At 43.9% G+C, this 16,992-nt stretch overlaps 1 protein-coding gene across 4 annotated transcripts in view; it reads left to right on the top strand.

The window, feature by feature from the left end:
* CARD11 (caspase recruitment domain family member 11) overlaps window positions 1–16,992 on the top strand; it is a 213,319-nt gene that overhangs the window by 89,952 nt on the left and 106,375 nt on the right. For all 4 annotated transcript variants that reach the window (XM_077275336.1, XM_077275337.1, XM_077275335.1 and 1 more), the window contains 3 exons: window positions 2,204–2,383; window positions 4,444–4,596; window positions 12,174–12,299. In XM_077275336.1, coding sequence (XP_077131451.1) covers window positions 2,204–2,383; window positions 4,444–4,596; window positions 12,174–12,299 — 459 coding nt within the window. The remainder of the gene's footprint in view (window positions 1–2,203; window positions 2,384–4,443; window positions 4,597–12,173; window positions 12,300–16,992) is intronic.

Genomic DNA, 16,992 nt, shown 5'->3' with positions numbered 1-16,992 from the left:
CTACACAGTTTTAATTTAATTGATACACTTCAATAGCTCATAACTTTGAAAAAGAGGAAACAGGGACACATACTGTGGTGAACTGCAGTAATTTTTATTTCACACCATACCATTTCTCTGAACTCAGACAGTTCTTTATAAGTGCTCAAGCAGAAATATTGGGAATTAAAGACCAAAAAAAGGCAATTCCTGCAGTGACAGGTAATTCCAAATAAGGGTCTAACTGGTCATGCCAGATCCCTTAAAGTTTTTTACCTGACCACTGTCTTTAAACCCCTTTTACCCCTACAGTTCATTTACTCTGCTGATGAACTCTGCTGACAGAGGAAGAAACGCATTACACTTGGGTACTGCCCTTGTCAGGGTGGAAGCAATGCATGCGGCACAACAGGGTATGACAGATAAGGTCCTGTCATGGTTTGTCTGGGTCGGTTCTTCTAGGGTTAATTTCTGTAGCTTCACTCTGATCCTGGGTGGACTTTTTATAGCCTCCATCTAGGAGTTTCCTTTGTCAGAGATACTTTCGTCCTTGCCTGAGTGTGTTGACCCCTGAGTGTGTTTTGTGCCGTGTGCTGGTTTGTCGGATTCCTTGGTTTTTGACTCGGTCTCTTCTCTGGATACTGTTTGTTGGATTCCGTCTCTGTACTTTCTCTATCCGTTTGGTATTGACCTCTGCTTGGCCCCTACTATCCGTTCTGTCTAGTCCCTTGGTACCATCATGCTATCCGGTGCTCTGACCCCGGCCTGATCTGGTTTATGTCCCTGTCTGTGCCCCTTAGTAGATCTGTCCTTTAATTACCTTTCTAGTAGTTTTCCTTCCGCTCCTAGTTCCCTGGAGCTTAGGCCACGCCCCCCAGCAGTCAGGTGCTTCAGGTCCTATCAGGCCTGAGGCAATCTCTCTCCAGTCTCGCTTGCCCCACGTTCCTGGGATCCTGTGGCTCTCTCCGGGCCCTGTCTTCCCGGGAGATTGCATCGGTGAGTGTCACTTACAACTCCCTCCGTGATAGGTCCCTTGTGTATTTTGCTTCTACAGTCCAGCCTGCCTGACAGTGGTTCATCATGTAACATTGGTGAGACCAAACCTTTTATATGTACACGGGTTTACTGAGCACTTGCACTTTATATTGTGATAATTATTGGTGGTCATTGTGCGAGTTGGTTCAATCTAGGTTTTTATAATATACCATTAAAAGTTATGTTTTCTATCTATTGTCTCTCCCTGCTGACTAGTGATATATTTTGAGAGTTCTGTATAGGTCTGTTACACTACATAAGACCCCTGCTGTCTTTCTCAAAGTCACAAGCTGATAAGATGACTTGTACTCTGTGGAGCCTGCAATGAGCTTTCCCTGTTCTACCTCTTGTGCACATCTCCAGTCACTGTAAGCTTCTCACTTGTAAGAATCACAGGCCATACTCCACGTGACATCACCATTTAGAGCTCATTGCAGAGCCGATGGCTAAACTGTTCAAAGGACAGACAGGAAATCTCTGTGATCTGTGTTTTGAATGGACTGAAGCCAGTAGTAAGGAGCTGGATGTCACATCACCACGTAACAGCTTAGGAAGACAGCAGAATTTTAAGAGCAAATAAATTATGAATTTTATTAATTTCCGATAACCTTTACAGTGCTTTAATAATCTGTGTGCCCAGAAAACCCCTTTCATTCTCTGACAGAGGTCCAGGTATGATGGGGGATCGATTTGTTTTAAGGTAGTTAGGCACATGGCTACCCTGTGTACATGGAGGTGTAGCCTGGTGCCTATTTTCCTAATGCCCCTTGTTAGAACCATTAATAAAAAGTTTAATGGTTTAAGAGGGACATGATAGTGCAGCGTTTTTGGAATAAAATATTGTACCATAGATCGTTGTGGTTGAATAAAAGAAATAATCCACAAGTTATGGAATGCAAAAACCTTGCACATTCTCGCATCCCATCAAGTATGACATGTAGTGAGATTGATCTTGTGCTGCAAGTCAGGTGTATAATTATCCAGTGCATCATAATCGTATATTAGTTGGTCTTTGCTATGTTCATACAGTTTAGGCACCACAGGTTTCTCTACTCTTTTACACTAATTGATGTTTGTGTTCTATCCTTACCAGTCAAAGGGTTCCCCATGTTAAATATGTTGTCTATTCAGTTCCTAATCATACAACTTCTATGTTTATTCTTACAACTCATTTTCAATTTCTATGCAGATTGACAGATTAAAGCATCATCTAAATAAAGTAGAAGAAGAATGCAAACTGGAAAGAAACCAATCACTAAAACTGAAAAATGACATTGAGAATCGACCGAAGAGAGAACAAATGATGGAACTTGAGCGTGAAAATGAAATGCTGAAGACAACAATACAAGAATTTCAGTCATTGCTTCAGGTAGTAAGATGGTTGTTTTCACCTAATTAAAACATGCAGGTTACTTAGCATCTTTATACAGTGATCAGTGAAGGCCCCTTTACTGTAATCAAGAAGATCTGACCTAAGAATCTAATGACTCCACAAGACCTCTGAAGGTGTTCTGTGGAATACACTATGTCACCAGCACATTAGCAGTGGATCATTTAGTTCCAATTTCTGTAATTTGGGCCTTCATGGATTGGATTTATTTCTGCAGCACATCAGCACATCCTACAAATGCTCACTCTGACTAAGACCTGAGAAATTTGGAAGCCAAATCAATACCTTATCACTTTACATAATCCTTTCTAAACAACCTTTGCAGCGCTGCAGGATGCATTTTCCTGATGAAAGATGTTACTGCCATTAGGGGATACTGTCACAATGAAAGGAGGTATTTGGGCTAATCTAGTTAGGTGGTACATATCAAAGTAACATCCATTTGAATGCGAGGACCCAAGGTTCCTCAGCAAATATGGTTTCTGCCAGGTACTAGTGCATTCTGATGTCATCCCTTCAGGTAACACTCGCTCACCTGGGTGTCCACATAATGTAAAGAAAATGTTATTTGTCAGGCCAGGTCACATTCTTGCTTTGCCCAATGGCCTTATTCTGATGCCTCTTTGGCTATTGTGACCACTTTGGTGATGGAGAGGGATCAGCGTGGGTCTGCTGCTACTCAGCCCAATATGCAGAAATCTGCTGTGTATTGTCATTTTTTAGTTATCCTTATTACAATGTCCTTGCACAGAAAGCAATTAGTAATTGCAAAACATCAAAGTCAATTTTATTGTGAAAGAAACTGTCCAGCTTACCCGCATATGATCTCAAGCAGTCCGGAGCAACGGATGCGTCTATGCCTAGACACAGTCAAGGAAAAGAGGGAGAGGTCCAGCTTCACAAACATGCTAATGTTTATTTATGGATGAGTACAAAAAAGCCATGCAAGCAAGATTAAAATATCATGATAGATAAGTCCTTAAAACATCAATGCATTTCTGGTGTGTGACACCTTGGACTTCTAATTTTTTTCCTTCAATTTTATTGTATTTTTTATATAAAAGGAAGTAATAATAATAAGGATAGTAAATAAAAAATTGGGATTTGCCACCTTGTGACCAACAGACTGCCTTTTATTTCAAGGGTTAATCTCAATTTCCCCCTTTAGGAGTGCACTGGTACTTTACCTCCCAACTTCCTGCTTGTTGTGGGAATGTGTGTAGGAGAAAAAAAATCACATGTGCAGCATCAGAGAGTTTGTTCCACTCCTCCTCAGCGTAATGTCATGCAGACTGTCTGTACAGGAGGAGAGAAGATATTTTGGTCCATAAAAAGGGGAAATCAGACCAGGAATGAAGATGTGCTGATGAATAAGAGCTAGTGAAGACAGCAGCATCCTGGACACACCTACTTCCAGCATGTATTATGGGAAGGGACATCACCACTAATTAAAAGTTTTAAACTGGTTGTATGTGGTCTGAAAATAAATATAGGAATAAGGCTAGGTTCACATTAGCGTGTGCATGCGTTTGTATGCGTTTCTGCCTGCATTTGCGTTGATTATGCGCATGCGTTCGATATTTCCAGGAGGGCGTGTCTCAATGGGCGTGTCTCAAAACAGATCCTGGACATGCGCAGTCTGAAGTACACAAGCGCATCGAACGCATACCAATGCGTTTCCATAGACAGTAATGCATTGTTTTGACCCACTCCATCCACAATCATCCGCATGCGGATGACTGCGCAAAATTGATGCCTCAATAATGCAACATGTTGCATTCGCCGGACCCCGCCACACACCGCAAAATGCCACATGCGTACGCATCCGCATGCGAACTGATGCAAATGCATGTCCCTGCGTACACCATCTTAAAGATAGGTACGCAAGACGCATGCAGATCAAACGCTGCGCACAGATACGCAAATGTGAAACCTTAAACTTGGTGGAACGAAATCTCCCAGTATTTCTCTGGAGCCTGAGGATTTCTGTACATGTCATGTAACAGTAATTTGTTTCTTTCCATTTTAACAATGCATAGGATGGAGGTCGTAGTTTACCTGATTCAGACAAAGCGATTGTTGATATTCTTGAACATGATCGTAAAGAGGCACTTGAAGATCGCCATGAACTGGTAAACAGAATATTTAATCTTCAGGAAGAAATACGCCAAGCTGAAGATTTAAGGGACAAGGTAAAATGTTCATAGTGTTTCACTAATTCCTCTCTTTCTGCTTTGTCCTCAATGCAAATTTGAACACGTAGGATCCATTCCTGCTTTTGGCATTAAAATTTTATGAAAAATACTGCATTCAAAGTCTAATACTATTACGGAAGAGGTTGTTCAATTAAAGGGGCATTCTCAAGTTATCTCTTCAGCAGTTCAGATCAATGCAGTCGACTTAGTTTTCTTCCTGGTTTCAGGAAGGATGGGCTCTTTCATGAGTGACAGGTCTGGTAAATAGAACTGAAGTACTATTAGAACTATAAAGCCCAGCACATGATCCTCTGTAACACATTCAGCCATCAGTGGTTTGTTATGAGTCTACATTGTTATCACTGGATTTACCCATAAACTAAACAAGGAAAGCAGCACTCCAAAATAAATACAATAGGTGATGTTCATTCACCCATAATGGCAATGTTTTAGTCCATTTGAGGACCTTTCTCAAGCTTCTCAACTTGAGAAAGGTCCTCAAATGAGCCAAAACATTGCCTAATGGGTGATTAAACATCATATATTGCATTTATTTTGGAGTGCTGCTTTCCTTTTTTTTGTTTATTTGGAGGATTGGTCTTTGCCTAGGAAGTCCCGCAGCCACATACTCTTTTGCTGATGCTGTGCCTATTTTTACCTCTCTGGATTTACACATAGAGATAACAGGGCATTTGAACAAGCACACAACTCTGTACAGACAGAGCAGAGTGCATAGGAGACTTGCAGTTAAAGCTACAGAGCTGGTGATTTATATGTGCATCTCTTCAAAAGATGAGAGCGAGAGTAGAGAGAGGGAGGGATATGAACAATCAATTAACTGCTGTATAGAACTCAATGGACTGGAAAGAGGTGACTGGGATGTTAGGAGTTAACCCGTCCTGGAATGTACCTGCTGAACACTCTTAGCCAGGTATTAGAAGCTGAACTCCATGGAAATGAGCAGTACACTATAAAAGATGAAATATCTCATCACAGGAGAACGACAGCTAATAGAAAAAGCAAGTCAATTGCAAATTTGCTTATTTTCATAGAATCATAAAATGTTAAAGTAGTAAGGAATCTCCAGGGTCATGGTGTGCATCCCATGCTCAGTGCAGGATTCACTAAAGCACCTCAGACAGATGTCTGTCCAGCCTCTGTTTGAAGACTTCCATGGAAGGAGAACTCACCACCTCTCGTGGCAGCCTGTTCCACTCATTGATCACCCACACTGGCAAAACGTTTTCTCTAATATCTACAGCAGTGTTCAAAATAATAGCAGTCCAATATGACTAACCAGAGTAATCACTGTATTTGGTATAAATTATATTACCACATGTCAAACAATTTACCAGTTGGTTCAGTAGATTCAGTGAAGCCCCGCCCACTGTTGCGCCTCTTCATTCAGCTCGGCTTATGGCTGCATGCGCCCTGCATACCCTATCTTTAACATTGGGTATGCAGGCCATGCAGATGTATGCGGATGCCTCCGCATGCTTCGTTTTCATGCTGTGCCGACCTGCGCTGAACGCAACATGTTGCAATTTGTTGCAGTCGGCGCAGCATGAAAATGACCTATGCGGAGGCATCCGCATACATCCACATGGCCTGCATACCCACTGTTTTTGAAATCAATAAAAATTGAGTTTCATTATGATACAGTAGCACTGCTATTATTATCAAAGGGGAATTTGGTACCTGGGTAATTGTTTTAAATATTTTGAATTGATAGATGTAGCCTCTATAAGTTTAATAAATTACAAAAAGGACAAAAGTTTTTTTTGTATAATGTTTTTGAGTCTGTGTATTAGAATTAATTGAAAGGGGGGATGTTCAAAATAATGCCAGTGTGGAGTTCAATTAGTGAGGTCATTCATTCTGTGAAGAAACAGGTGTGAATCCGGTGGCCCTTATTAAGGGTGAATTTAGGACATGTTGTACATGCATTTCTCCTTGAAAGCCTGAGAAATATGGGTCGTTCAAGACATTGTTCAAGGGAACAGCGTTCTTTGATTAAAAAGTTGATTGGAGAGGGTAAAACTTATAAAGAAGTGCAGACAATGATTGGCTGTTCAGCTAAAATGATTCCAATGCTTTGACCTGAGGTTAACATCCTCAATAATCAGAACCTCCCACTCTCGTCTTCAAAAATGTTCACATGCTGCTCCAATTCTTTGGAATGCGCTACCCAGGTTAATACGATATTTATCCCCACAGTTTTAAGCGTGCCCTAAAAATGCATTTGTTCAGACTGGCCTACCGCCTCAATGCATTAACCTAACAATCCCTGTGTGGCCCATTCAAAAAAACTTAAAGGGAACCTGTCACCACGTTTTTGGAAGATGGGATAAAAATAGCGTTAAATAGGGGCAGAGGTGGGCGTTACATTAGTGTGTGTGTTATGCGTTTATTACCCACCTAAGTTGCCGAAATAACTTTGCAAAGTCTCCGTTTTCGCCTGTCAATCAGGCTGGTCAGGTCGCATGGGCGTTGTCTTCCCCCAGATTTGGCGTAGTTTTCCGTTGGTGGCGTAGTGGTGTGCGCATGCCCAAAGTCCGGAATCCTCTTCCAGGGGATTTAAAATAGCGCGGTGTTCGTTATTGCATTGGTGATCGGTGGGCGCGGCCATCTTCCTTTGGCCGCGCGTGCGCAGAAGCGGCGCTCTGCTGGCCGCGGCTTCAGGAAAATGGCCGCCGCGATATCCATCTGCGCACGCGCGGCATCCCGCGGCCATTTTCCTGAAGCCGCGGCCAGCAGAGCGCCGCTTCTGCGCACGCGCGGCCAAAGGAAGATGGCCGCGCCCACCGATCACCAATGCAATAACGAACACCGCGCTATTTTAAATCCCCTGGAAGAGGATTCCGGACTTTGGGCATGCGCACACCACTACGCCACCAACGGAAAACTACGCCAAATCTGGGTGAAGACACCACGCCCATGTGACCTGACCAGCCTGATTGACAGGCGAAAACGGAGACTTTGCAAAGTTATTTCGGCAACTTAGGTGGGTAATAAACGCATAACACACACACTAATGTAACGCCCACCTCTGCCCCTATTTAACGCTATTTTTATCCCATCTTCCAAAAACGTGGTGACAGGTTCCCTTTAAACCATAGTCAGGTTCCTCGCATCGTGTTCTCATACACTTCATGCAGTTAATTAGCCTCTGTGTCTGCACTGTTACATGTTTAAGCTGTTAACTGGTTCATGCAGCTTTACATGAATACTCAATCCTTACACAATGGCTGGTCCGAACAACGAAAGCAATTGTTACCATCCACCTTTCGTGTCTCCCCTTTTCCTCATAGTTTGTAAGCTTGCGAGCAGGGCCCTCATTCCTCCTGGTATCTGTTTTGAACTGTTATGCTGTAATGTCTATTGTCTGTACAAATCCCCTCTATTATTGTAAAGCGCTGCGGAATATGTTGGCGCTATATAAATAAAATTATATTATTATTATTTAAAAATGGAAAAACCAAACCAGGGAGATGTGGAAGAAAACGGAAGACTACCATTCAAATGGATGGAAGAATAGCCAGAATGGCAAGGCTCAGCCAATGATCAGCTCCAGGATGATCACAGACAGTCTCGAGTTACTTGTGAGGACTGTGACAGCTAGGGTACCGTTACACTAAACGATTTACCAACGATCACGACCAGCGATACGACCTGGCCGTGATCGTTGGTAAGTTGTTGTGTGGTCGCTGGAGAGCTGTCACACAGACAGCTCTCCAGCGACCAACGATGCCGAAGTCCCCGGGTAACCAGGGTAAACATCGGGTTACTAAGCCCAGGGCCGCGCTTAGTAACCCAATGTTTACCCTGGTTACCATTGTAAATGTAAAAAAAACCAAACACTACATACTCACATTCCGGAGTCGGTCACGTCCCTCGCCATCAGCTTCCCGCACTGACTGTGTCAGTGCCGGCTGTAAAGCACAGCACAGCGGTGACGTCACCGCTGTGCTCTGCTTTTACTTTACGGCCGGCGCTCACAGTCAGTGCGGGAAGCCGCCGGCGGGGGACGTGACAGACATCAGAAGGTGAGTATGTAGTGTTTTTTTTTTTTTACATTTACAATGGTAACCAGGGTAAACATCGGGTTACTAAGCGCGGCCCTGCGCTTAGTAACCCGATGTTTACCCTGGTTACAAGCGAACACATCGCTGGATCGGTGTCACACACACCGATCCAGCGATGACAGCGGGTGATCCAGCGACGAAAGAAAGTTTCAAACGATCTGCTACGACGTACGATTCTCAGCGGGGTCCCTGATCGCAGTAGCGTGTCAGACACAGCGAGATCGTATGTATATCGCTGGAACGTCACGGATCGTACCGTCGTAGCGACCAAAGTGCCACTGTGAGACGGTACCCTTAGAAGACGCCTGTGTGAAGCTAATCTCTTAGCAAGAAGTCCCCGCAAAGTCCCACTGTTAAAAAAAAAAAAAAAAGACGTACTGAAGTGGATAAAATTTGCCAAAGATCACATCAACTGGCCTAAAGAGAAATGGAGAAGCATTTTGTGGACTGATAAAAGTAAAATTGTTCTTTTTGGACCTAAGGGCTCAGATGACCTCCAAACTCTTAATACAAGCCACAGTACACTCTGAAGACAGTGAAGTCTGGATGTGCAAGCATCATGATACGGGCATGGTTCTCTTACTATGGCTGGACCTATTTACTGCATACCAGGGATCATGGGCCAGTTTGCATATATTAAAATACTTGAAGAGGTCATGTTGCCTTATGGTGAGGAGGACATGCCCTTGAAATAGGCGTTTCAACAAGACAACAAACCTAAACAGACCAGTAAACAAGCAAACTCTTGGTTCCAGTCCAACAAAATTGAGGTTATGGAGTGGCCAGCCCAATCCCCGGACCTTAGTCCGACTGAACACTTGTGGGGTGACATTAAAAATGCTGTTTCTGAGGCAAAGCCAGCAAATGCCAAAAAGTGTGGGATGTAGTCTGAGCATCCTGGGCTGACAGCGGCCAGAAGTTGGTTGACTCTATGCAACATAGAAGCTGTTCTAAAAAACTGTGGGTATATGGGTATAATATTAAATATTAGGTTAGTGACTCACAGGAATGCTAAATCCACAAGAAAAGTACATATTGTGAGTTTATAAAGACAAGTGCAGACACTGCTATTTTTTAGAACAGCCCAATGGTCATTTTTTGTTATTTTCTGTAAAGTATATAAAAATTATATACATTTATCTTCATGTTTTGATTTAGAAAACAGTGTGCAATGTTCCCAATGCATGGAAATGAAAAATAGTATAAAGATTTTGTGGTTAACTCATGTATTTGAACACACTGCTATTATTTTGAACACTACTGTATTCTGTATCTTCTTCCTTTCAATTTAATTCCATTACTTCTCATGTTTCCATGTGCAAAGGAGAATAAGGATTATCCCTCTATACTGTGAAATCCTTTCAGATATTTGTAGATAATTATTGAGTGTCCCATTAGCCTTCTTTTTTGCAAGCAAAACTTTCCCAGATTCTTTAACCCTGTTGATCAGAATTAGGTCCAAGATGATCCTCTTGTTCTCTCTTCTACCTTTTGAAAGATAAAACTGTCAGCCAGGGAAGATAAGAATTTTCTGGACCATTACTTTTGCCTTACAGAGATTCACAACAAATATCTGGATAGTTAAAATCTCCCAATGATCACTATGTTCTACTTTTTTTTATAACAAAGACATCTGATGTAAAAATAGTTCATCAATATCTTCTGTATGTCCAGGTGGCCTACAGTAAACACCTACAATAGTGTCCTTTCTGTTCTTCTCTCCTTGTATTCTTTCCCAAACTGTTTCTACAGAGCTACCCTTCTCTAAAGCTTGGATCTCTGTGGAGATATATGATTTTCTAACATACAATGCAACACCTTCTCCCCTCTTGTTAAGCCTGTTTCTAATAGATAAGTTGTGACCTTCAATGTTTGTATTCCAATCATGTGTATCATCCCACCAAGTTTCAGTGATGCCTATGACATCGTATTTATTTTCCTGTGTTAGCAACTCCAATTCTCCTTGTTTATTTCCCATGCTCTGTGCATTCTTATAGACAGATTTTAAGTTGTAGTTCGTTTCTCTTGATCCTCTATTTTCATTCAGAATTTGTTGTCTTTGTAATTTATTTTCACTTCTAATAGCAGGGTTCTTAAAATAATTCATTAGCTGCATATTTTTTTCCTTGCTGAATATTTCCCTCTCCTGATGAGTGTAGCAAGGCATCTACCAAGTATGCGTTTTCTTGTTTTTGTAAGATGCAACCCATTTCTAGCAAGGAGCCCATCATAATGGTAGTTCACTCCATCATACAGGTAATTTCATGCTGCCTAACTTATTATAACAATTTATGAACTTGAGAAAACCCCTTTTAGCTCTATCCACATCAGTGTCATGACAGCTCCTAATAAATCTTTATATACTAAATTCCTAGTTTATTTAATGGTAATAAGAGTACAGATTTCACTACTCTTGACATAAAAAAAGCAAACTGACTGATTTAACCACATATCCAAGCCCTTTCCACTTCCTGCCGCCTTCAACTCAAAAATATTTCACGGATCCATACATTCCTAAACCAAGAATCTGCAAAAACCCTTGTCCATGCCCTCATCATCTCCCGCCTCGACTACTGTAACCTCCTGCTCTGTGGCCTCCTCTCTAACACTCTCGCACCCCTCCAATCTATTCTAAACTCTGCTGCCCAACTAATCCACCTGTCCCCCTGTTATTCCCCGGCCTCTCCCCTCTGTAAATCCCTTCACTGGCTCCCCATTACCCAGCGAATCCAGTACAAAACCCTAACCATGACATACAAAGCCATCCACAACCTGTCTCCTCCTCTGTGACCTTGTCTCCTGGTACTTTCCTGCACGCAACCTCCGATCCTCACAAGATCTCCTTCTCTACTCCCCTCTTATCTCCTCTTCCCACAATTGCATAAAAGATTTCTCTCGCGTATCACCCCTACTCTGGAACTCTCTACCACAACATATCAGACTCTCCCCTACCATCGAAACCTTCAAAAAGAACCTGAAGACCCACATCTTCCGACAAGCCTACAACCTGCAGTAAACACCGATCGACCGAACCACTGCACGACCAGCTCTATCCTCACCTACTCTATCCTCACCCATCCCTTGTAGACTGTGAGCCCTTGTGGGCAGGGTCCTCTCTCCTCCTGTACCAGTTGTGACTTGTATTGTTCAAGATTATTGTACTTGTTTTTATTATGTATACCCTTCCTCACATGTAAAGCGTCATGGAATAAATGGCGCTATAATAATAAATAATAATAATAATTTAACTAAGCCTTGCAAACGCTCAGTGAAAACTTTATACATTTCTAAATTCAACTTGCAAAGAAGCTAAATATTCCTATTTTGTTTACTGCCTGTTAATAAAAACACAAAGAGATTTTTCTATTACATTAAAGATCTACATTTTTCGAGGCAGCATTCATTTGGATATGTAGTAAATATACTTTTCATATATCTATAGCTCAATCATTGCTACATATAAATTAATCCTAGCCAATTCTTTTGTAGTATTTGGAGGAGAAAGAAGACTTGGAGTTAAAATGTTCTACTCTGGCAAAGGACTGTGAGATGTATAAACACCGCATGAACACTGTTATGGTACAGTTAGAGGAAGTAGAGAAGGAACGGGATCAGGTAAATAAGTAACTACGGTTATGTTCACACTTGCATCTGAGGCTGTACTGCAGATTCCGTTATATGTGCTGAACAAATAGATTTTTGGACACCGTGATGGAAAACCAATGAGCATCATTCTAGTCAATATAATTTATCTCCTGAAATTGGTGGCTGTCATGTGATGAATCAGTTTCTGTCAGTAACCAAAACCAAACTACTGTGAGGGTTACATTAACCCCTTCCCGACCCATGACGCCTATGCGGCGTCATGGAATGATCGCATCCCTGCAGATCGGGTGAAAGGGTTAATTCCTATTTTACCCGATCTGCAGGGAGAGGGGGAGTTGTACTTCAGCCTAGGGGGGGTGGCTTTGCCCCCACGTGGCTACGATCGCTCTGATTGGCTGTTGAAAGTGCAACAGCCAATCAGAGCAATTTGCAATATTTCACCTATGAAAATGGTGAAATATTGCAATCCAGCCATGGCCGATGCTGCAATAGCATCTGCCATGGCTGGAAATCATGTACTGGCCCCCCCCACCGCCCCCGATCTCCTCCCCAGTCGTCCGTTCTGTCAGGTACCCCCCTCCGTCCCCCTGTTCGCTCCCCCGTGCTCCTGTCCGCTCCCCCGTGCTCCTGTCCGCTCCCCCCGTCCTCCGATCCCCCCCCTGTGCTCCGATCCACCCCCCCACCACCCCCTCATACTTACCGATCCTCCCGGTGTCCGGCCGTCTCCTCGCTGGGCGCCGCCATCTTGGAAAATGGCGGGCGCATGCTCAGTACGCCCGCCGAATCTGCAGGCTGGCAGATTCGTTACAGGTACATTTTGATCGCTGTGGTAGGTTCTACCACAGCGATCAAAATAAAAAAATAATAAATAAACCCCCCCCTTTATCACCCCCATAGGTAGGGACAATAATAAAATAAAGAAAATATTTTTTTTTCTTTTACCACTAGGGTTAGGGTTAGAACTAGGGGTAGGGTTAGGGGTAGGGTTAGGGTTACGGGTAGGGTTAGGGGTAGGGTTATGGCATGTGCACACAGAGCGGATCGGCCGCGGATCCGCAGCGGATCGGCCGCGGATCGGCCGCGGATCCGCAGCGGATCGGCCGCGGATCGGCCGCGGATCCGCAGCGGATCGGCCGCGGATCCGCAGCGGATCGGCCGCGGATCCGCAGCGGATCGGCCGCGGATCCGCAGCGGATCGGCCGCGGATCCGCAGTGGATCCGCAGCGGATTGGCCGCGGATCTGCAGCGGATTGGCAGCGGATTGGCCGCGGATCCGCAGCGGATCGGCCGCGGATCCGCAGCGGATCGGCAGCGGATCCGCAGCAGATTGGCCGCGGATCTGCAGCAGATGGGCCGCGGATCCGCAGCGGATCCGCAGCGGATCCGCAGCGGATTGGCCGCGGATCTGCAGCGGATTGGCAGCGGATTGGCCGCAGATCCGCAGCGGATTGGCAGCGGATTGGCCGCGGATCCGCTGCGGATTGGCCGCTGCGAATTCGAAGCAGTTTTCCATCAGGTTTACAGTACCATGTACACCTAAGGAAAACCAAATCTGCTGTGCCCATGGTGCGGAAAATTCCGTGCAGAAACGCTGCATTGTATTTTCCGCAGCATGTCAATTCTTTGTGCGGATTCCGCAGCGGTTTACACCTGTTCCTCAATAGGAATCCGCAGGTGAAATCCGCACAAAAAAACACTGGAAATCTGCTGTAAATCCGCAGGCAAAACGCAGTGCCTTTTACCTGCAGATTTTTCAAAAATCGTGCGGAAAAATCTCACACGAATCCGCAACGTGGGCACATACCCTTAGGGTTAGGGTTGGAATTAGGGCTAGGGTTGGAAATAGGGTTAAGAATAGGCTTGTGGTTAGGGTTACGGATAGGGTTAGGGGTGTGTTGGGGTTACAGTTGTGGTTAGGGTTGGGATTAGGGTTACGGTTGGGATTAGGGTTAGGATTAGGGTTGGAATTAGGGTTACGGTTGTGTTGCGGTTAGGGTTGTGGTTAGGGGTGTGTTGGGGTTAGGGTTGTGATTAGGGTTATGGCTACAGTTGGGATTAGGATTAGGGGTGTGTTGGGGTAAGTGTTGAAGTTAGAATTGAGGGGTTTCCACTGTTTTAGGCACATCAGGGGTCTCCAAACGCAACATGGCGCCACCATTGATTCCAGCCAATCTTGCGTTCAAAAAGTCAAATGGTGCTCCCGCCCTTCCAAGCCCCGACGTGCGCCCAAACAGTGGTTTACCCCCACATTTGGGGTACCAGCGTACTCAGGACAAACTGGGCAACAACTGTTGGGGTCCAATTTCTCCTGTTACCCTTGCAAAAATAAAAAATTACTTGCTAAAACATAATTTTTGAGGAAAGAACAATTATTTTTTATTTTCACGGCTCTGCGTTATAAACTTCTGTGAAGCACTTGGGGGTTGAAAGTGCTCACCACACATCTAGATAAGTTCCTTCGGGGGTCTAGTTTCCAAAATGGGGTCACTTGTGGGGTGTTTCTACTGTTTAGGCACATCAGGGGCTCTGCAAATGCAATGTGACGCCCGCAGACCATTCCATCAAAGTCTGCATTTCAAATGTCACTACTTCCCTTCCGAGCCCTGACGTGTGCCCAAACAGTGGTTTACCCCCACATATGGGGTATCAGCGTACTCACAACAAACTGGGCAACAAATATTGGGGTCCAAATTCTCCTGTTACCCTTGTGAAAATAAAAAATTGCTTGCTAAAACATATTTTTTGAGGAAAGAAAAATGATTTTTTATTTTCACGGCTCTGCGTTGTAAACTTCTGTGAAGCACTTGGGGGTTGAACGTGCTCACCACACATCTAGATAAGTTCCTTGGGGGGTCTAGTTTCCAAAATGGGGTCACTTGTGGGAGGTTTCTACTGTTTAGGCATATCAGGGGCTCTGCAAACGTAACATGATGCCCGCAGACCATTCCATCAAAGTCTGCATTCCAAAACGTCACTACTTCCCTTCCGAGCCCCGGCATGTACCCAAACAGTGGTTTACCCCCACATATGGGGTATCAGCGTACTCAGGAGAAACTGGACAACAACTTTTGGGGTCCAATTTCTCCTGTTACTCTTGCAAAAATAAAAAATTCTGGGCTAAAAAAATATTTTTGAGGAAAGGAAACACATTTATTATTTTCACGGCTCTGCGTTATAAACTTCTGTGAAGCACTTGGGGGTTCAAAGTGCTCACCACACATCTAGATAAGTTCCCTTGGGGGTCTAGTTTCCAAAATGGAGTCACTTGTGGGGAGTTCCTACTGTTTAGGCACATCAGGGGCTCTGCAAACGCAACCTGATGCCCGCAGAGCATTCCATCAAAGTCTGCATTTCAAAACGTCACTACTTCCCTTCCGAACCCCGACGTGTGCCAAAACAGTGGTTTACCCCCACATATGGGGTATCAGCGTACTCAGGAGAAACTGGAAAACAACTTTTGGGGTCCAATTTCTCCTATTACCCTTGGGAAAATAAAAAATTGTGGGCTAAAAAATCATTTTTGAGAAAAGAAAAATTATTTTTTATTTTCATGGCTCTGCGTTATAAACTTCTGTGAAGCACTTGGGGGTTCAAAGTGCTCACCACACATCTAGATTAGTTCCTTGGGAGGTCTAGTTTCCAAAATGGGGCCACTTGTGCGGGAGCTCCAATGTTTAGGCACACAGGGGCTCTCCAAACGCGACATGGTGTCCGCTAATGATTGGAGCTAATTTTCCATTCAAAAAGCCAAATGGCGTGCCTTCCCTTCCGAGCCCTGCCGTGCGCCCAAACAGTGGTTTACCCCCACATATGGGGTATCATCGTACTCAGGACAAACTGGACAACAACATTTGGGGTCCAATTTCTCCTATTACCCTTGGGAAAATAAAAAATTCTGGGCTAAAAATCATTTTTGAGGAAAGAAAAATTATTTTTTTATTTTCACGGCTCTGCGTTATAAACTTCTGTGAAGCACCTGGGGGTTATAAGTGTTTACTATGCATCTAGATAAGTTTCTTGGGGGGTCTAGTTTCCAAAATGGGGTCACTTGTAGGGGAGCTCCAATGTTTAGGCACACAGGGGCTCTCCAAACGCGACATGGTGTCCGCTAACGATTGGAGCTAATTTTCCATTCAAAAAGTCAAATGGCACGCCTCCCCTTCCGAGCCTTGCCGTGCACCCAAACAGTGGTTTACCCCCACATATGAGGTATCGGCATACTCAGGAGAAATTGCCCAACAAATTTTAGGATCCATTTTATCCTGTTGCCCATGTGAAAATGAAAGAATTGAGGCTAAAAGAAATTTTGTGTGAAAAAAAAGTACTTTTTCATTTTTGCGGATCAATTTGTGAAGCAGCTGGGGGTTTAAAGTGCTCACTATGCCTCTAGATGAGTTCCTTGGGGGGTCTACTTTCCAAAATGGGGTCACTTGTGGAGGAGCTCCAATGTTTAGGCACACAGGGGCTTTCCAAACGCGACATGGTGTCCGCTAACGATGGAGATAATTTTTCATTCAAAAAGTCAAATGGCGCTCCTTCCCTTCCGAGCCTTACCATGTGCCCAAACAGTGGTTTACCCCCACATGTGAGGTATTGGTGTACTCAGGAGAAATTGCCCAACAAAATTTAGGATCCATTTTATCCTGTTGCCCATGTGAAAATGAAAAAATTGAGGCTAAAATAATTTTTTCGTGAAAAAAAA

This window comes from Ranitomeya variabilis, chromosome 7, assembly GCF_051348905.1.
Source record: "Ranitomeya variabilis isolate aRanVar5 chromosome 7, aRanVar5.hap1, whole genome shotgun sequence".
Lineage (NCBI taxonomy): Eukaryota > Metazoa > Chordata > Amphibia > Anura > Dendrobatidae > Ranitomeya > Ranitomeya variabilis.
This window is presented reverse-complemented; position numbering and strand designations above follow the sequence as displayed.